We start from the raw sequence: 21,139 nt of genomic DNA on the forward strand, positions 1-21,139 counted from the left end.
AATGGATATTGAATTTTGTCTGATTATCTTTCTGTATTTATTTATTTTTTAAAGATTTTATTTTTAAGTAATTTCTATACCCAATGTGCGGCTTAAACTTACCCAAGATCGAGAGTCACATGCTCCACCAACTGAGCCAGCCAGGCACCCCTGTCTTTCTGCATTTATTGATATCATATGTGATTTCCTTGTTTATTTTGTTAATGTGGTAGAAGACATTGATGTTTTAAAATTTTTTTATTTTTTATTTTTGTAATGTTTATTTTGAGAGCTAGTGTGTGTGCTAGTGCAGGGGAGGGGCAGAGAGAGGGAGGGAGAGAGAGAATCCCAAGCAGGCTCTGGGCTGACAGGCCCCCCCCCACCGTGTGGGGCTCAGTCTCACCAAGTGTGAGATCATGACCTAAGCTGAAATCAAAAGTCAGATGCTTAACTGACTGAGCCCAGGGGACCCTGATTTTTTTAAATTAAGCCTTTTATTTGAGATAATTGTAGATTCTTATGCACTTGTAAGGAACAATACAGAAACATTCCATATACCCTTCCCAGTTTTCCTCATTGGTAATAACATTTTCAAAAACTGTAGTACAGTATCACTACTAAGATATTGACATTGATGTGGTCAAGATACAGAATATTTCCATTATTACAAGGATCCCTTTTATAGACCTTTTGTTGCCCTTTCATAGCCATCCTTATTTCCTTCCTGCCTCAGCCCCTCCCTAAACCCTGGGAACAACTCATCTCCATTTCTGTAGTTTGTCACTTCAGAAATGTTAACACAAATTGAATCAGATGGAATGTAACTTGATGGGGTTGGCTTTTTTTTTTTTTTTTTTTTTTTTTTTTTACTTTTTCTCTATCGTACCGCAGTTTGTTCAGCCATTCACCCATTGAAGGTCATCTTGGTTTCTAGTTTGGGCCTATTTGTGTGAACTTAAGTGTTGCTTTCTCTGGGATAAATGACCAGTTGTGCAGTTGCTGAGTCATGTAATAGTTGCATGTTTTTAATATTTTTTATAGATTGCCAAATTGTTTTCCACAACGGCCATACCATTTAATAATCCCATCAGCAGTGTGTGAGGAATCCAGTTTTTCCACATCCTTTCCAGGATTTGGTGTTGTCACTAGTTTTTGTTTTAGCCATTCTGGTTGATGTGTAGTGATCTTTCATGGTAATTTTAAACTGTATTTCCCTAATGGTTAATGATGTTGAACTGTTGAACATCTTTTCATGTGCTTGTTTGCTGTCTGTATATCTTCTGTTTTGAAATGTCTTCTTGTGTCTTTTGCCCATTTTTTAATGGACTTTTTTTCTACTGGGTTTTCAGAGTTCTTTATATATTCTATATACTAGTCCCTTGTCTCTTTCTGATATGTGGTTTGGAAAAATATTTTCCCCATTCTGTAACTTGTCTTTTTCATCCTCCTAACAAGGTCTTTTATAGAACAAAAGTTTTTAGTTTTGAAGAACTCCAGTGTATCTGTTTTCTCTTTTTATAGATTGTGCTTTTGGGGTCTAAGAACTCTTTGCCTCACCAGATCCTGAAGGTTTCTCTTATATTTTCCCTAAAAGTTTTATAGTTTGACATTTTACATTTAAGTCTATAATTATTTAAAAAATTTTTTTTAATGTTTATTTATTTTTGAGAGAGAGAGAACAAGTAGGGGAGGGGCAGAGAGAGAGGGAGACAGAAGCAGAAGCAGGCTCCAGGCTCTGAGCTGTCAGCACAGAGCCGGACACAGGGCTTAAACCCACAAACCATGAGATCATGACCTGAACCGAAGTCGATGCCCAACCGACTAAGCCACCCAGGTGCCCCAAGTCTGTAATCATTTTTAATAAATGTGTACATTATGAGACTTAGGTCAGGGTTTAGTTTTTTACTGATGGATATCCATTTGTCCCAGCACCATTTGTAAAAACTATGTTACTTTGGTTGAATTACTTTTGCATTTTGTCAGAATCATTTTGGGGCATTTTTGTGTGTATCTGTCTTTCCTCCCACCAATACCACATAGTTTTGATTACCATACCCATATAATAAGCCTTGAAATTGGGTAGACTGATGCCTCCCATTTTCCTGTCAAAGTTGATTTAGTTATAAAAAGGTTATAGTTTGTGTGATTTGATGTCTAGGTAAATATTATCTTTACTGTTTTTTCTTTAAAGCAATTATAATATCTTTATATAAATTAAATTATATTGCTTATTCATTAATATAACAAAAAAAGTAATTCAAGTATAGTTAACCTACAGCATTATATTAGTTGCAGGTGTACAGTATAGTGACTCATCAATTCTATATATTACTCAGTGCACATCAAGATGAGTTGTACTCTTAATCCCTTCATGTATTTCACCCATCCCCCCACCCACCTCCCCTCTGGTGACCATCTGTTTGTTCTCTATAGTTAAGAGTCATTTTATTTTATTTTATTTTATTTTATTTTATTTTATTTTATTTTACTTTATTTTTATTTTGTTTTGTTTTATTTTGTTTTATTTTATTTTTTGCTTATATATATATATCCCCTCAGCATTTTTTTTTTTAACTTACATCCAAGTTAGTTAGCATATAGTGCAACAATGATTTCAGGAGTAGATTCCAGTGATTCACCCCTGTGTATAACACCCAGTGCTTGTCCCAGCAAGTGTCTTCCTTAATGTCCCTTACCCATTTAGCCCTTCCCCCCTCCCACATCCCTCCAGCAACCCTCTGTTTGTTTTCTATATTTAAGAGTCTTATGTTTTGTCCCCTTTCCTGTTTTTATATTTTATTTGCTTCCCTTCCCTTATGTTCATCTGTTTTGTTTCTTAAATTCCTCATATGAGTGAAGTCATATATATGTCTTTCTCTGACCAATTTCAGGTAGCATAATACCCTCTAGTTCCATCCACATAGTTGCAAATGGCAAGATTTAATTCTTTTTGATTGCTGAATAATACTCCATTTTGTGTGTGTGTGTGAATGTGTGTGTGTGAGTGTGTGTGTGTGTGACATCTTTATCCATTCATCCGTAGGGTCTGTTATTTGACTTGTCTCTTTTTCCCTTTTTGCTTGTTTTATTTCTTAAATTCCACATGTGATTGAAATAAGATATTTGTGTTTCTCTGACTGGCCTGTTTTGCTTAGCATTGTATGTCTTAGCTCTATCCATGCTGTTGCAAATGGCAAGGTTTCATTCTCTTTTTATGGCTGAGTAATATTCCATTGTGTGTGTATATGTGTGTGTGTATGTGTGTATGTATGTATGTAAACATCGCATCTGTTCTTTGGGTAAATACGCAGTAGTGCAATTACTGGATCATAGGGTAGTTCTATTTTTAATTTTTTGAGGATCTTCTGTGTTGTTTTCCATAGTGACTGCACCAGTTTGCATTCCCACCAAAAAAGTTTTTTTTTATTTAATTTTTTAATGTTTATTTATTATTGAGAGAGAGAGAGAGAGCATGAGCATGGGAGGGGCAGAGAGAGGAAGAGACACAGAATCCGAAGCAGGCTCCAAGCTCCAAACTGTTAGCGCAGAGCCTGACGCGGGGCTTGAACTCACAAACCGCGAGATCACGATCCGAGCCGAAGTCGGTCGCTTAACTGACTGAACCACCCAGGCACCCTCCCCCCACAGAAAAGTTTTATTTTTTATGCTTTATTACTTCAATTAAGGATGTGACAGAATATGTATTATTAAGCAACAACTGGTTCAGAGCCTGACATAATATTTGCTGATTTTAATTAAAGATTTGTCTGTTTCTCAAGATTTGAATGGCTCATTCTCTCTACAGTGGTCTCACATCAGCAACATGGCTACGGATTGGCTGGGCAGTATTGTGTCCATCAACTGTGGTGATAGCTTGGGGGTCTATCAGGGAAGAGTGTCAGCAGTGGATCAGATCAGCCAGACCATTTCTCTCACCCGGCCTTTCCACAATGGAGTGAAGTGCCTCGTGCCAGAAGTCACCTTCAGGTGAGTGTCCTGACCGATTTCTTCAAATCTAGTCTCGTGGTCTGTGGAGCTTGGTCCTATTGCCGACGTTCTCTTGTATGGGGCTGCTTTTGAGGAGAGTCTTGTCAGGTGAGATTTTGCAGTCTTAACTCTTCTAGTCTAGCTGCTGTTTCAGCGTAGAGTTTGTGTTGTGTCATAATTAACTTTTAGCCAATGAATCGGGGTTTGTCAAATATTTTTCTCATCTCTGTCAAGCACTCAATATTATTTAAGTGGGTCAAATTCAGAATAATCTTTCTATTTTCTTTCTCAGATTTTTATTATTTGTGTTTTCTTATATCTAAGGCCTTTAATGATCCTCCCCCCACTGCATAAATGTATCTCTCGTTTAGATTTGTATTGTAATTTATCTCCAGAAGCACACTGTCTCCAGTAGCTGAGGTCCTTAGTTACTGAAATGTATTTTTCTTTCTTTTTTTTTCTTTTTAATGTTTATTTACTTATTTTGAGAGAGAGAGTGTGAGCAAGCATGAGTAGGGGAGGGGCAGAGAGAGAAGGGAAGAGAGAATCCCAAGTAGGATCAAGCTGTTAATGCAGAGCCCAACACAGTGCTTGATCTCATGAATCACGAAATCATGACCTGAGCCAAAACCATGAGTCAGATGCTTAACTGACCATGAGTCAGATGCTTAACTGATCTCAAGTTCAGTTGTCTGCAAGTTCAGTTGTTGTCTTCACATCCCTCTTTTCACCAGTTTGTCATACAGTCTCCCTTTCTTAGGTTAGAGCAACAACAGACGGTCAGATGAGAGCTTCCTTGACTCTCTAAAAAGTACCTTCACATAATCTTTAGGAGTATTCAATTCTTATTTCTAACCCCTTCTAAAATCTCAATAGAAGACATACCCTGTGTGTTCAGGGCTACCCTTGTCCTGTATGCTTCACATACTATCCTTTTCTGTCTCCTTTGACACCCTACTCCATGTCTTTTGTGTCTTCATTATCAACCTCTATACTGTCTTTCTCCTCTTTGCATTCCAGCATTCCCAGCCTTCCCCCACAGTTCACACCCTCCAACACCCACGTCCACCCACAGCTTGCATGTGCCATTAGGTATTGCCCGTCCTTCCCTTTCTCTTTATACCCACGGTTCTTTTCAGAGCAAAATAGTCTGTTTTCATTCCCTTTGTGACCTCATTCTCTAGTTCTTCTTTTCCCCACCATTGTCTTTTTTTTCTAATTTTACCATCTTGATAAACTAGCTCTCGCTAGTTCAATGTTACAAATGAACTAATTGCCAAATTCTGCAGCAGTGTCTTCATTCTAACGTTAACTCAGATGCCGCCTGTTGAAGTGTTGTCTTTTAGTTCCTCTGTCACTCCTTTGGGTTTTCTTTCCATGTATTCTTCCATTCCTTTACATCCCCGACACCACGTTCCTTTTCTTCTACTTTTTTTTTTTAATGTTTGTTTATTTTTGAGAAAGAGTATGTGAGTGGGGGAGGGGCAGAAAGAGAAGGAGACAGGATCCGAAGTGGGCTCTGTGCTGACAGCAGAGAGCCCTATGAGGAGCTTGAACTCACTAACTCTGAGATCGTGACCTGAGCCGAAGTTGGATGCTTAACTGACTGAGCCACCCAGGCGCCCCTCTTCTACTTACTTTTAAAGATTGATTTACTCAAAGTTCTGTCTTTGATTCTTTTCTTTTTCTGTAATCTCTCTCGACCACTTCATGTGTACCTTCGTACACATTGAGACCCCAGATCTTTAATTTAGACCCATTATCTGAACTCCTGACACTTATTTTGTCTATTGGTCATTTCCAGGTGGATATCCCACAAAATATCTTTCTGTTTTTACACGTGGTGTAGGGCTGGACCCTGAGATCAAGAGTCGGATGCTCTTTCAACTGAGCCAGTCAGGCACCCCTTGCACAGAATATCTTTTTTTTTTTTTTAATGAATATGTGAAATTTGCTCACATGTTCTTTTTTTTTTTTTAATTTATTTATTTTGAGAGAGAAAGCGTGAGTGGGGAAGGGGTAGAGAAAGAGGGAGAGAGAAAGAAAACCAAAGCAGGCTCTGCACTGCCAGCATGAAGCTTGACATGTGGCTTGAACCCATGAATTGTGAGATTGTGACCTGAACTGAAGTCAGACGCTTAACTGACTGAGCCACCCAGGCGCCCTGCTCCCACAAAATATCTTAAATTTAAGGTTTTCAAAGCTGAACTCTTCACGTTATCTGTAGGTTTCTTCTTTCAAAGGTCTACCCTTAATCGGTAACTAATTATACCTTTCCGAGTTAGAAACTTAGGAATCATTGTAAATTCTTTCTCTTTGATCCTCATGCTTAGTCACCAAACCCTATGGAGTCCAAATGTCTCTTGGTTTCATCCTCCCCTCTCCATTTGCATTGTCACTTGCCCTGTTCGTTGCCTCTATTTCTTGCTTGATCTCCTCACTCAGTGTTCTTCCCGCTAGCTTTTCCACCTTCCCTACAGCCACTAGAAAAATGTAATATGAGTATGATCTGGCCCCCATTACCTCCACAGCTTTGCCTCCTGTCACTACTATCCATCTCCAGAACTTTTCCATCACCCCACAGTGAAACTTCATACCCTGTAAACACTAACTCTCCAATCTCCTTTTCCTCCAGCCCTGGTAACCAATTTTTTACCTTCTTTTTCTATGAATGGGACTATTCTAAATATCTCATATAAGTAGAATCATTTAATAATTGTCCTTTTGTGATGGCTTATTTTACTTATTAGCATACTGTCTTCAAAGTTCATCCATGGTGTACCATGTGTCAGAATTTCCCTCCTTTTAAAGGCCTGGTGGGGTGCCTGGGTGGCTCAGTCAGTTAAGTGTCCAACATCAGCTCAGGTCATGATCTCACGGTCTGTGAGTCCAAGCCCCTTTTCGGGCTCTGTGCTGACAACTCAGAGCCTGGAGCCTGCTTCGGATTCTGTGTCTCCCTCTCTCTCTGTCCCTCCTCAACTCACACTCTGCCTTCCTCTCTCTCAAAAAATAAACATTAAAAAAATTTTTTAAAGGCCTAGTAAATATTTCACTGTAAGTCTGTACCATATTTTGTTTATCTGTTCATCTTACAGTGGACATTCGGGTTTCTACCCTTTGGCTCTTGGGAAGAATACTGCTATGAACATGAGTATGGCACTATTAGTTTTGACTTGGATTCTTTTGTGTATTTCAGGGCAGGTGACATTACAGAATTAAAAATTCTGGAGATACCAGGTCCTGGAGAAAATCAACATTTTGGAGACCTTCATCAGACAGAATTAGGCCCCTCTGGTGTTGGGTACCAAATGGGTATCAATCAGAATGGCACAGGCAAGCTGGTGAAGAAGCCAACCTCTTCCAGCAGTGCCCCTCAGAATATCCCTAAGAGGACAGATGTGAAGAGCCAAGATGTTGCTGTTTCCCCACAGCAGCAACAGTGCTCAAAGAGCTATGTGGACAGGCACACGGAATCCTTGAGTCAGTCCAAAAGTTTCCGTCGTCGGCACAACTCTTGTAAGTTGGATCAAGTTAATGTTTCTTCTTACCCTTGTGTTTCAGGGCTATAAGGTTTTATCCACTGCTGTTCTGTAAACAAATTCTTTGTTACCCTAGTGAAAGGGATGCTGGTAAAGCTTCTCAAAAATACAGCATGATTCTCTTATTGTAGGTCTACCCCTTCAGGAGATTAAGGGAGAGAAAATAAGCTGTTAGAGACTCATACCAGCTCCTTACCCTCTCCCCCACTTAACTTCCTTCAAGAAAAGTCAGTAACCTGCCTGGAGTTCACGTGGACGAAAGCGATTATTGTCTTCAGTCTGGTAATAGATGGTGGTGGTGATGTCTGAGTTCAGTCTACACTTGACTGTTCCAGGAAATTCTTGGCTAACTTGTGATTTGGCTCCCATCCTCAGAGGAAAGGAAGGGATTGGCTTACACATGTCTGTGATCGGACGGTCTCTGACAGACTACAATTTTTTTTAAGTTTTTTTTTTTTTTTTTTTTTTTTTTTGAGAGAAAAAAGTGCGAGTGGAGGAGGGGCAGAGACAGAGAGGAAAGAGTGAGAATCCCAGGCGGGCTCCTCACTGTCAGTGCGGAGCCTGACGTGGGGCTCGAACCCATGAACTATGAGATCATGACTTGAGCAGAAATCAGATGCTCCACCGACTGAGCCACCCAGACACCCCTTCCAACAGACTACAATTTTAAATTTGCTATATTCACTGTCCTTACTAACACATAAAGGAAAATATGCACTGGTGTGTTGATAGCCTAGTTGTGTTTGGCACTAACAAATTGTTGAATGCCATGTACTCACTATGGAACCGTAATTAATTCACTAGAATCTGGTATGCTTTTTAACGCATTCACTAGGATAATGTTATAAAAATGAATTATAACAGATTCACCAGAATCTGTGTGGCATCTGTGTTAGGGGCCAACATTTTTACATTTAAAAATGCCCTGATTTCATGAATAAACTCTTGAAATTTTGAAACTTAAAAAAATGTATTTCAGGACTCATTCCTTCATTGCTTAAGTAACTGTCTGAATTGACAGTGAAAACCTGAGACTAAAATTGAATTGTTACTTCCACATCTTTTGAAAAACTAAAGAATGCTTGGATAGGAAATTTACTATTTCCACTTAGACTTTAACCTTCTCTGCTTTGCTTTATTCACACTTAAAGCCCTTTTTTCTTTACTGAAAACACTGACTTGTTTGTTTAAAGTTCATGTAGTCAAGCAGCTTATAATCTCATGTGCTTAGAGATAACCTTCATTAGCATTTTTCCTAGTATTTTTTTCTCTGATTATTAACATCTTACTAAGGTAAATTTGTTACAGTTAATGAACCAATATTGATACATTATTATTAAGTAAAGTATTTTCTTCAGATTACCTTAGTTTTTACCTAATGTCCATGTTACGCTCATCCAGCATACCACATTACATTTAATAGTCATGTCTCCTCTTACATCTGACAGTTTCTCAGAGTTTCATTGGTTTTGGTGACCTAGACTATTTTGATGAGTACTGGTCAGGTATTTTGTAGAATATTCTCAATTGGGATTTGATGTTTCTCTTGTGATTAGATTGGGGTTATATGTTTAGGGTGGAAGACTACAGTGATAAAAGTTATTTTCATCACTTCATATCAAGGGTATGTACTGTGAACATGGTTTATGACTTGATGTTGACCTTGATCACCTGGCTGAGGGAAGTGTGTATGTCACATTTTTCTGTAGAATTCCCCCCACTCCTCCTATATTGGAAGGAAGTCAGTGTGCAGCCCACACCTCTAAGTAGAAAGTTATGCAGAGTATCTGTATACATTGTTTGGAATTCTTCTGCACCAGAGATTTGTCTTTTCTCCCATGTTTATTCAGTTATTTATTTTTATCAGTATGGACTTATAAGTATTTATCTTACACTTTAGGTTATAATTCATCACTGCTTTATTTTAGTGCTTGGCATTGGCCACTGGGAGCTGTTTTGGTTAGCTCCTGTTTTCCTTGGACATTTCCCCCATTATTGTGGGTAGGTTTTTTTTCCCTAGTACTTCTTTACTTTCTGGCCCTACAAGATGCTCCAGGTTTATCTTCTAATCACTTTTTGTTATAAATTTTTATTTTAGAGAGAGAGTGCAAGCATGAAGGTGGGACAGGGGCAGAGGGGAGGGGGAGAAAGAGTCTTAAGCAGGCTCCACACGTAGTACAGAGCCTGATGCAAGACTCGCTCCCACAACCCTGTAATCATGACCTGAGCCAAAATTGAGAGTCGGGCGCTCAACCAATTGAGCCACCCAGGAGCCACATTTTCTTCTATATTTTTTGCCCTAGCCCTAGAATCAGCCATGTCTCCAAGGATCCCTGTTTATTTTATTGGAGAGTGGTATTATAAGCCATTACCTGGGTGCTAGCTATGCTCATTGCTGCTGGGTGTTGCCTTTAAAAAAAATTTTTTTTTTAATGTTTATTTTTTGAGAGAGACGGAGTGTGAGCAGGGGAGGGGCAGAGAGAGAGGGAGACACAGAATCTGAAGCAGGCTCCAGGCTCCAAGCTGTCCGCACAGAGCCTGATGCGGGGCTTGAACAACTCACCTACTGCAAGATCATGACCTGGGCTGAAGCTGACCCTCCAACAGACTGAGCCACCCAGGTGCCCCTCTTTTTGGCTGACAGAGCAGGGAAATAGATATATGTATACTTGACCAGTGTATATACATGTATACTATTTTTATATGTAATCTTCTGTACTGTATGAAGCTAAGCATGAGTTCATACTGATGTCTCCAGCTTGAATCCATTACTACCTGCGTCACTCTAGCCACCTCTATTTTCTCATCTGTCACCTTTCACTCTAACAGTGAAAGACTGGTCTCCTACCATCTGTTGTCCATGGGCTTAAATCATTCAGTTCCAGTGCACAGGTATAGCACTATCAGAATTACTAACCTGTACCACACTCCCTTCATTGACTTGTTTTATGCATTTGTAACAGATTGTTTTGTCACATTCTGCCTCCCATTCTGGGATCCTCCCACCTCAATGAATTTTTAAAAATTTGCGTATTTTAAGGCTTATTCTTTGTGCTCTAAGGTTCTGAGTTTTAACATGCAGTGCCTTGTATCCATCATTACAGTATTATACAGAATCCCTTGTTTCACCAATTTAGTCTTTCCACTTTTTCCTCCATGACCTCTCCCCTGCCTCAGCAAGTACTGATCTTTTCACCATCTTTGTAGGTTTCACCTTTTCCAAAATATGACATAATTAAAATCACACAGTAGGTAGCCTTTTGAGACAGGCTTCTTTTACTTTAAGTGCATTTAAGATTCATTCATTCATGTTGGGGTGTCTGGGTGGCTCAGTCAGTTGAGTGTCCGAATCATTTTTTTTTTTTTAATTTTATTTTTTATTTTTTAAAATTTACATCCAAATTAGTTAGCATATAGTGAAACAGTGATTTCAGGAGTAGATTCCTTAATGCCGCTTACCCATTTAGCCCATTCCCCCTTCCACAACCCCTCCAGTAACCCTCAGTTTGTTCTCCATATTTATGAATCTCTTCTGTTTTGTCCCCCTCCCTGTTTTTATATTATTTTTGTTTTGCTTCCCTTATGTTCAACTGTTTTGTCTCTTAAAGTCCTCATATGAGTGAAGGCATATGATTTTTGTCTTTCTCTGACTGATTTCACTTAGCATAATACCCTCCAGTTCCATCTATGTAGTTGCAAATGGCAAGATTTCATTCTTTTTGATTGCCGAGTAATACTCCATTGTATATATATACCACATCTTCTTTATCCATTCATCCATCAATGGACATTTGGGCTCTTTCCATACTTTGGCTATTGCTGATAGTGCTGCTATAAACATGGGGGTGCATGTATCCCTTCAAAACAGCACACCTGTATCCTGTGGATGAATGCCTAGTAATGCAATTGCTGGGTCGTAGGGTAGTTCTATTTTTAGTTTTTTGAGGCACCTCCATACTGTTTTCCAGAGTGGCTGCACCAGCTTGCATTCCCAGAGTGTCTGAATCTTGATAGAGTTGTGGGATTGAGCCCTGCCTGTGTTGGGCTCCACATTGAGCATGGAGCCTGCTTAAGATTCCCTCTGCCCCACTCTCCCACTCCCACTCTCTCTCCCTCAAACTAAAAAAAAAAAAAAAAAAATCATTCATGTCTTTGTGGCTCGATAGCTCATTTCCTTTTATTGCTGAGTAATATTTCATCGTATGGATGTATCAAAGTTTGTCCGTTTACCTATTGAAGGGCATCTTGGCTGATTCCAACTTTTGATGATTATGAACAAAACTTGCTAGAAACATTTGTGTGCAGGTGTTATGTGGACATAGTTTTCAGATCAGTTGGGTAAATACCTAGGAGTATGATTGCTGGATGTTATGGTAAGGCTATTGAATTCTTTTCCCCTTACCAACAATTATAGCAACTCTCTCGAAAGAGTGCAGTTAACGTCAAGCAAGTAATTTATTTGATCTTTAACAAGTCACTCTGGTAAAAAAGTTGGGTCACTCTCAAAAAGTATCCCCTGGTGGATGATGCTTCTGCTTTTGCTGTTTAGTCTGTTCCCTAGATTATTAAGTGCACATAAATAGGGTAAAGGGATCATGGCAAAAAAAAAAAAAAAAAAGTTATCCTCTTTCAGAGAACTTCTTCTGAATCCAGATTAGTTTGGAAAATGTCTGTGACCTGGGAATTTGATGATGAGATGTGGCTTGGAATTGGTTTGTGATAGGTAGAGTTGCATTTATTTGTTTTTATTATTTTTTTTAATGTTTATTTTTGAGAGGCAGAGCGCAAGCGGGGGAGGGGCAGAGAGAGAGGGAGACAACAGAATCAGAAGCAGGCTCCAGGCTCTGAGCTGTCAGCACAGAGCCTGACGTGGGGCTCAAACTCACGAACCGTGAGATCATAACCTGAGCTGAAGTCAGATGCTTAACTGAGTTGCATTTATTTATTCGTTTAGTGAACGCTGTAAGATGAGTAGAAAGGTGTGCCAGAGGATTTTAAGGATTCCAAGAAAATAGATTGGTTTCTTCCCATTGCAGTTGTAATGTAGATTATCACTGTTTTTTTCATTGATAAAGAAATAGAGATTAAGTATTTTTCTCATTAGAGATATGTAAATAGAAATTTTCCTGGTATATGTTTATTGATGTTGAAACTAGTAGATTGATAAAGTATAGGAATATAATCTCCAGTTCTGTTTTTTTAAAATTTATTTAAGAATTTTTTTTTAACGTTTTTATTTTATTTTTGAGAGACAGAGACAGAGTGCTAGTTGTAGAGGGGCAGAGAAAGAGTGGGATACACAGAATCTGAAGCAGGCTCCAGGCTCTGAGCTGTCAGCACAGAACTCGACACGGGGCTTGAACTGATGAACCATGAGATCATGACCTGAGCTGAAGTCAGATGCTTAACTGACTGAGCCACCCAGGCACCCCTCTTCAGTTCTGGTTTTTAAGTATTCTGTTAAGGTTAGTGATGAGTTGTTGAGGGATTTGTTAGTTATAGTTACCTAATCCAACATTTGTGAGAGATTTAGCACAAGCAGATTTTATTTACTTATTTTAAAGGTTTATTTATTTTGAGAAAGAGAATGTGTGCACATGCAAGTGGGGAAGGGGTGTGTGTGTGGGGGGGAATCCCAAGCAGGTTCTGTGCTGCCAGCAAAGAGCCTGACGTGCGGGTCCATCTCACGAACCAGGAGATCATGACTTGAGCCAAAATCAAGAGTCAGATGCTCAACCAACTGAGCCATCCAGGCGGTCCTAAGTTAATTAATTATATATTTTTTTACAGAGAGAGAGTGCAAGTGTGTATGTGTCAGGGAGAGAGAATCCCAGACAGGCTCCATATTTGTCAAGTAGATGAATGGAATATTAGTCCTCGGAAGCTGAGGGAAACCATTTGAGACTGGCTAAGGATACAGGTCTGTGTATGGTCTGTTCATTTTACCAATGATCCCACCATCCGAGGTCCTACTATAACTTCTTAACCTCCTTGGATGTGCCCTGGATGTGCCTTCTTGGTGCTGGAGCCCAAGAAGTTGAATTATTACCAAGACCTAGAAGTTGGGGAGTTGGAAAGAAGGTTCCAGATGCTCTCAGTTATCTCTTCGTGAAGCCCATTGAGTCTGACATTAAAACATTTGCCATTGACCTTCAGGTGCCCTTTAGCGTGCTAAGTGCAGGACAAAGTTCCCTTTTACAATGTGTGTGTGACAAAAACCAATAAATAAGTGGCACTGAGGGTTACACAACAATGGGTTTGTTGTAAGTTATCCTGGCCAAAGGGCTTTTGTGCCAAAGGCTGGCAGCAAAATGGCACAGGAAGGCGGCCAGCCTCTAGTCTTAACACATACTTGGCCTTTGTAATTGAAAGGTAAAGAAATCTATGAAGCACTGTTTATCTTTTCCAAGGGAAGCGCTTTTCTCTCCTAGTGGCCAAAGTCCATTTTATTTTTTTATCCCCCCCCCCAATATTTTATTATCTTAAATTCTAAACAAGGGCTTTGCTGTTTAGTTTTATATATATTATATTTCAAACAAACACGTTTTAATTATTTGCCAAAGGCCATTTTAAACATAGAGCCAGGCCCTTGGGCTGAGTAAGCCAAGTATTGAGACAGCTGATTCACTCAGGACTTCCCAATATTTGTATTAAAGTATGAGGAAAAGGAAGAATCAGAGACAACTGAGCATATTGGCTTGCCTTTCATTTACTTTATAATCTCTTATCTTTTTCTTGCTGACCTATGATGTCAGTATTTCCTCTTGGAAACCTTTTTTGCTGTCTACTTTCCTAGCAGTGTTTGGAACATAGCTGATCCTTGGTGTATATTTGTCAAATGAGTGAATGTAAGCTCTGTATTCAGAGTGTGAGAAAATACCTGATACCTTCTAAAGACACAACTCTGGTTTGGTTGCAAGTGATGTTTATAGAGTCTTAAGGCTGAGCCCAAAGTGGCTTCCTATTTTGCTGCTTTTGCCCTGTCTTCTCTCAAGCTGATAATTGCTTGTCTTCATCTGTCATTGTGATAGATTCAGGATAGTTCATTGTCCGTTCATACTGGGCATGACTGAACTCCTTTCCTCTGAAGCCCTTGCCTCATACCCCCTCTTTTATTATTGTTGACAGCTTCATCTTCCTGTCTTTTTCAGTCACGCAAAGATTTGATAGCTACCTTTCTTTCTCATAGTTATCTCAAGTTGCCTTTTCTTTAGTGACTTCTTTAGACTCTTTTGTTGTTTGTACGGGGTGTTTTTTGTTTTTTAGATGGTTGTTTTTATGAATTCAGAGATTTGTGTATTTATGGTAGACAGGGCATAGAATTGGGTGACAGGTCTGAATGACAAATTTCTGCCCTCTGTTTGCTTACATTGTCCTTGAGTTAGAGTAAAAACACAGATAACTGCAGAACAAAGTAGGTAGTATGGGGCAAGTGCTAGATGAACGGTACCCACACTGCTGCAGGTGGTCAGATGGGGGTGATCTTTCAGTTGGAGTAATTAAGATGGTGTGTTTGGGCTGAGTCTGTAACAGTAAAAATGAGAAATAGCTTAAAAGTTCATCAGTAGGCATGGTATACATCAATAGGGTATAGTCTATAAAAAATCTTCAAAAAAATTTTTTTTAATGTTTTATTATTTATTTTTGAGAGACAGAGACCGTGTGAGTGGGGGAGTGGCAAAGAGAGGGGGAGACAGAATCTGAAGCAGGCTTCAGGCTCTGAGCTGTCAGCCCAAACTCACAAACCATGAGATCATGACCTGAGCTGAAGTCGGACGCTTCACCGACTGAGCCACTCAGGAGCCCCTATAAAAAAATCTTATAAAAAGATATTTGGAGAAATCATTCATGAAACAGAAGCTCCTAAGCAAGATAGCAAGGTACAAAACTTTATAAGATGGATGCATATTTTTTGACTAGAAGGGAACATGTCAAAATGTTAAGTGAATATCTGCAATTTTCGGGGCACCTGGGTGGCTTAGTCAGTTAAGCGTCCAACTTCAGCTCAGGTCATGATCTCATGGTTCATGAGTTTGAGCCCTGCATCGGGCCCCCATGCTGACATTGCAGAGGCTGCTTGGGATTCTCTCTCTCTCCCTCTCTCTCTGCCCCTCCCCTGAGTGTTCCCTCCCTCCCTCCCTCTCTCCCCCCACCCCAGAATAAACTTTAAAAAAGTTAAGTGAATATCTGCAATTTTCTGTATATTTTATGCACTATTAGGAACATATATTAACAAAAATTACTTCTAAAAAAGGAATACTTGTTTCCTGTTGCTTTTGAATTCCTTTTTTTACCATTGTGCTGTACTGATAGGTTTTTTGCTTTTGCCTTCTATGCTCATTTTCTAGACATGATCCTCTGCTAGTTCTTTTCACTTTGCCTAGGTCTGTCAGAGTTACATGGTTTCCTTATTCTTGTCTCCACAAATACCATGGAATTTGGAATCTGACCGATCAGAGTTCAAGTCCTAACTTAGACATATCGGTTTGGAACATCCTTAGTTTCCTCATTGGTAGAATGCTAAGGTTAATTGGGTTGTCTGAAGGCAGCTGAGATAATGTGCATATCAAAGCCTAAGATGGTGCCAGCTGCATAGGTTCTGCAAGTTGACAAGCGTTTAGCAGCATCCCTGGACTCCACCTTCTAGATGCCAGGAATATTTCCCAACCACCCCCACTTGTAACAACCAAAAATGCCTCCAGACATTGTCAAATGTCCCACTGGGGCATAATAGTGCCCCTGATTGAGAATCAAAAGTTCTTCAGGAATGAGGAAACCTTGTTATCAGAAACTGCTGTAAGATCTACTCTCCACCTTTCACCCCATTCTGTCTTCTTGACCAGTATTCTTCACGTGCCCATGCTTAAATCAGTTGTTGGCATGAGAACCACCATGATTGATTTAGAAATTTACCTGTTCCCTCCCCTGAGAGGAGGGTATGGTATCTATCTGAACAAAAATGGGTATTGTTCTGAGGAAGAGATCTGGACATTAGATAGGCAACAACAGAATCTGCTTACAGGGCAAAAAACTCTAAAATTGCTTACCTGTGGCAAGGGCCTATTGAAAGTGTCATGGTGGAAGATACAGGCAGTTTGACTGTTGGGTCTGCAGAAGTGATTGGGAATGGTAGTAAAGGGGGGTGAGAGTAACTTCAGGTGAGGACTAGGGCTATATTGATATTGTTCACCGTTGACTCTCCAGCACTTAACACAGATCCTAATGGATAGCAGATGCTTAATGAATATTTTAAAAATGAATATAGAAAAATACTGATCAAAATTCTGTCCTGGTGAAATGTGAAATGTGTTTTGGGTTCAGTGAACAGTGGTATGATTATAGGGTACAGTTGGCTGACATGAAGAGACTCCTGGAGACCTTTCTTTCAGATAAACTATATTCAGCTTCAGGGAAATTGTGCTTTGGCCTAAATAGTGCCTTAAAATAAGCATGAAGTATTTGACTCCTAATATTGATGTTATTAGTTCATTAGGTTTCTTTTACTTCCTTTTGTAAAAGTAAACATTTCTGTGACACAACTCCTGATGGGCTCACCAATTGATTGGCTTTTTTTCTACGATACGTACATGCTATATACATGAGATATGAGAAACAGAGGAACAAATTAAAAAGGACTAGATAAACACGAAGTAAACTTTCACAGTAATACTGGTTTAAATTTGGTTTAATGGTTCAAAATGTTTTGCTTATTGAAAAATTAATATTTGGTTTTTCAACAGAGTGAATAACTATGAGTCATTGACTCTTTTGGAGGTGGTGGGGAGGTGGAGATATTTATTACCTTGATTGTGGTCGTGGTATTACAAGTGTTTTGCATATTCCAAACTCATCAAATTGTATACATTAAGTATGTACAGGTTTTTGTGTACTGATAAAACCTCAGTAAAGCTATAAAAACAAAAATCAGTGTTGTACCTCTGAGGAGATGAAGCCCAGGTGCATCTTCTCTTGGCTGCCAGGACTGAATCCAGGGCAGCAATAGGACCTTGGCTGACTTTGTTTCTTTAGTATTTTACCTTACTAATTTTGTGTTTTTGCTTTGTCTATAGCTAAGCTGTTCCCCATTGGTAGCAGCAGTGATAAGGGGTTTGGCTTTATGGTTTGACCACTTGATCTGTTTAAGGGGATTAATGTTTCTAGATACCTGCTTTCTGTTGGGTGAGAGACAACAGCAAATCTGGTTAGTCTGTTCTATTTGTCTACTTTGAGCTCAAGTCAATTAAGATTTTCATCCCCACTGGGAGAAGATGGGCCCTTTAACATCTATACTGGTCTGTGTTTAATCTTGGCCCATGTCTGAGATTTTAGGGTTGGAGCTGTAAGCACTATTTCTGTGTATATCTGTGTGTCTGTAATTCAGAAAGTTCTTTACCTTTACAATTTACAAGGGATGAAATAAACATGAAATATTTTGAAAGGAATATTTTATTACTGGTTCAAAACTTTTTTGCTTATTAAACATCAATACTTGGTTAGAACAGAGTGATTAGCTGTGAGTCACTCATTTTCTTAAATCTTGGTATACCACTTAAGAAAATAGTAACCATACTAGTTATTTCAGAAGAAATTTAATATAATTGGTTAAGTAGGTGTTAGAAGACCAAAAAAGCAAAAAGAGACATTGAGGGAGGGGAAACAGGGAACAGGCTGCTGTTATCAGAAACTTGAAGTTCAGAGAAGAGGCTTCTCAGAGCTGGTGCCATTAGTTCCAGGGAGCTGCACCAAAGCTTGTTCTGTCTGCATGAGGTGGAAAGGAAAACGGGAGACCGGAACCGACTGCCAGGGCAATGGTGGTGTGAACAGCAAGCGAACAAGAAGGAGACAGTCCCGTGTCACTCCTCCTTCCTTGTTCCTTCCACTCTCTTCACATGTCTACTACTGGTAGTGGGACCTGACAGGAGGAGAAATGCAGTTGTGGAGTCCCAGCCCAACACCGCAGAGACTGAGTGTGGAGTTGAAAGACTAATAAGTGACACCCTGAACACTTCGAATAAAACAGAGGTTCAAAGAACCGGTCCTGGGTTCAGTTAATTAAGAAATTAAAAATTTTTTTCATCGCTGGAAAGGTAGTAGCTGAAAAAAAGGCAAAACTGGAAAGAATACCTCTCTCTGAGAGGCCTGCTTTTCCTGTACAGGGTCAGATGTTAAATATTTTAGGCTTTGCCGGTCGTGAAGTCTCTGTCTCACATACTTAACGTTGCTTTTGCAGCACAGAAGTGGGCTTAGACAATATGTAAACAAATGAGTGTGACTGTGTTCCAAGAAAACATATTTGCAGAAACAGCAGTGGGCTGAATTTGGTGAGCGCCAAACAGTTTGCAGACTCCTGATGTAGAATATACACTTAGGGTGAGGTTAATCAATGATAGTCCATATGGATTCATGTTTGGAATAACCTTGATACTTTTTTGAATTTGGGAGACCATCTTCTTAGATCTGATCAATTTTTTTTAAATTTCATTCTAGCTAAAGAAGACCTGTGAGAGGAATCGGAGAGGTGTTAGCTCTGCCACTCTTTTGTTCACTTATGATTGCATTATTAGTATTATCTTTAATGCATAGTTTCTTTATAGGAATCTTTTTTAAGCCACTTACTCATTTTAGTACGCTTTAGTAGCTAAAAATGTATATAGTTGCACAACAGTGTGAATGTACTTAATGCCATTGAACTGTATACTTAAAAGTGGTTAAAATGGTAAATTTTATGTTAACGTACATTTTACCATAAAAAAATTGATGCAAGTCCATTTGCACGGATAAACGTCCTGTTATGGAACATCACTCTTTCTTCCAACATCTCAAGTACTGGCAGTGATTGGCTGGCGTGAAACCTCATAGGGGTGCCAATTTCTAGCTGAACATTAAATTCATAAAGCCTAATTTCTTACTCTTTTTAGTTAAAAGAAAAAATAGAGTATGAAATATCTTTTCCCTTCATCAGAGTGGATCATCCTTTACACTCCTGGGTATGCCAAGACCACAGGGCCAGAGACCTGTTTTCTAATAGTATGCTTTGATTTATATTGAGGCAGAACATTAGTCCTGTATACTGGACTTTTTTCTAGTTCTTCCCCTGCCTGCTTCTATTGCTGAGGGTGTTACCCTGACCTTGTATTTTCATGCCTGCTCTCCCATTCCTAATCCAGCTCTGCTTTTTTCATCCACATTTCTGTGATACTTTATATAAATTTCTGTTATAATTCTTACCACGTTGTATTTTAGTTGCTTGTTTATATATCACTCCTCCTTTAAAAAAAAAGTTTATTTATGTTACAGCACGAAGCGGGGAAGGGCGGAGAGAGAAACAGAATCCTAAGCAGAAGGAGCTTGATTCCACGACCATGAGATCATGACCTGAGCTGAAATCAAGAATCCCTTGCCCCAGTAATGAACATTTGTACTTCCTACAGTTTTTGCATGGGAAAAGGTCTCATGGCAACTTGTTGCCAGAGTTTTAATTTAAGAATTTATTTTTTTATTAAAATTTTTAAAAATTTATTTATTTATTTTAGAGAGTGCAAGCAGAGGAGAGGGGTAGATGGAGGGGGAGAGAGAGACAGACAGACAGACTGGGAGAGAATCTTAAGCAGGCTCCACACTCAGCACAGAGCCTGACACAAGGCTTGATCCCACAACTCTGCGATCATGACCTGAGCCGAAATCAGAGTTGGACGCTCAATTGACTAAGCCACCCAGCTACCCCTCTCCTCCTTCCTTTTTGAGTAGCATGTCTTGGTTATTTACCTGGCTGTGGCACATAGCATGCTCTCACTAAATGTTTTTGTCAGATTATTAGAACTAGAACTTAACCCACATTTTGACAGTCTTGTCATTGTTTTATAATCCAAGCTGTTGATGGTGGCTCAGCTAGATCTTCCTCTCCTTTATAATTTTGGCCAAGCTTAGTTATTTTCAGAGGCCTAAATCTTATCTTCCAGCTCAGCCCTTTTCTATACCAATATTTGGCAATAGGAAGACTTGGGGACACGAGTTATATTTGCACAGTACACATCTTTCAGAATAATTATTGCAATTGATCTTGCCAATGTTGATTAATTTGTTAAACAAATATTTATTGACTGCCTGCTGTGTGCTAGGAACTCTGCTGGGGATAAAACAGTGAGCATTTTACATACAAGGAAATTGAGATTATGTAACATGTTAACGAGAACTGCAGCTAGAGCCTAGGTGTCCTGGCTCCTCCATGGGGTAGAAGGGAGTTGCTGTGAGAAGTTAGAGCAGTATAGTTGGGATGCTGTATGTGAGGGAGTTTGCTCGTGATCATTCTAACCTCTATTTAAGTATTTTCAGTAATTAAAGATCTCAATCTTTCAAAAGGAAGCACATCACATTTATTTAAACCATATTGGAGGTTCAGTTTGGCATACCATTAGCCTGGTCCACCCTTTCAGGATGGTCAGAATACAAACTCAATTCAGGATTCTCTAGGAGTGGATGGTCTGGAGAATTCTGTGGGATTTTCTGTCTTGGCTGCTAGAAGAGTAGTTGACTGATGTGTGGTGGCCAAATAGAGTGTCTGCTGTTCTGGTGTTGATGTGCATCTTGGTGTGGTCACTGTAGAATCAGGTCAGTATGATCCTTGTCGGTTGATG

The 21,139-nt window shown here is 39.4% G+C and overlaps 1 protein-coding gene across 3 annotated transcripts in view; it reads left to right on the forward strand.

Annotated features, from left to right (window-relative positions):
* The window catches only part of EDC3 (enhancer of mRNA decapping 3), a 60,285-nt gene that overhangs the window by 13,844 nt on the left and 25,302 nt on the right, over positions 1-21,139 (forward strand). For all 3 annotated transcript variants that reach the window (XM_045449085.1, XM_045449084.1, XM_045449083.1), the window contains exons 2-3: positions 3,785-3,966; positions 7,163-7,482. In XM_045449085.1, the coding sequence (XP_045305041.1) occupies positions 3,803-3,966; positions 7,163-7,482 (484 nt within the window). In that variant the 5' untranslated portion in view covers positions 3,785-3,802. The remainder of the gene's footprint in view (positions 1-3,784; positions 3,967-7,162; positions 7,483-21,139) is intronic.

Source organism: Leopardus geoffroyi, chromosome B3, assembly GCF_018350155.1.
Source record: "Leopardus geoffroyi isolate Oge1 chromosome B3, O.geoffroyi_Oge1_pat1.0, whole genome shotgun sequence".
In the NCBI taxonomy this organism is placed as follows: domain Eukaryota; kingdom Metazoa; phylum Chordata; class Mammalia; order Carnivora; family Felidae; genus Leopardus; species Leopardus geoffroyi.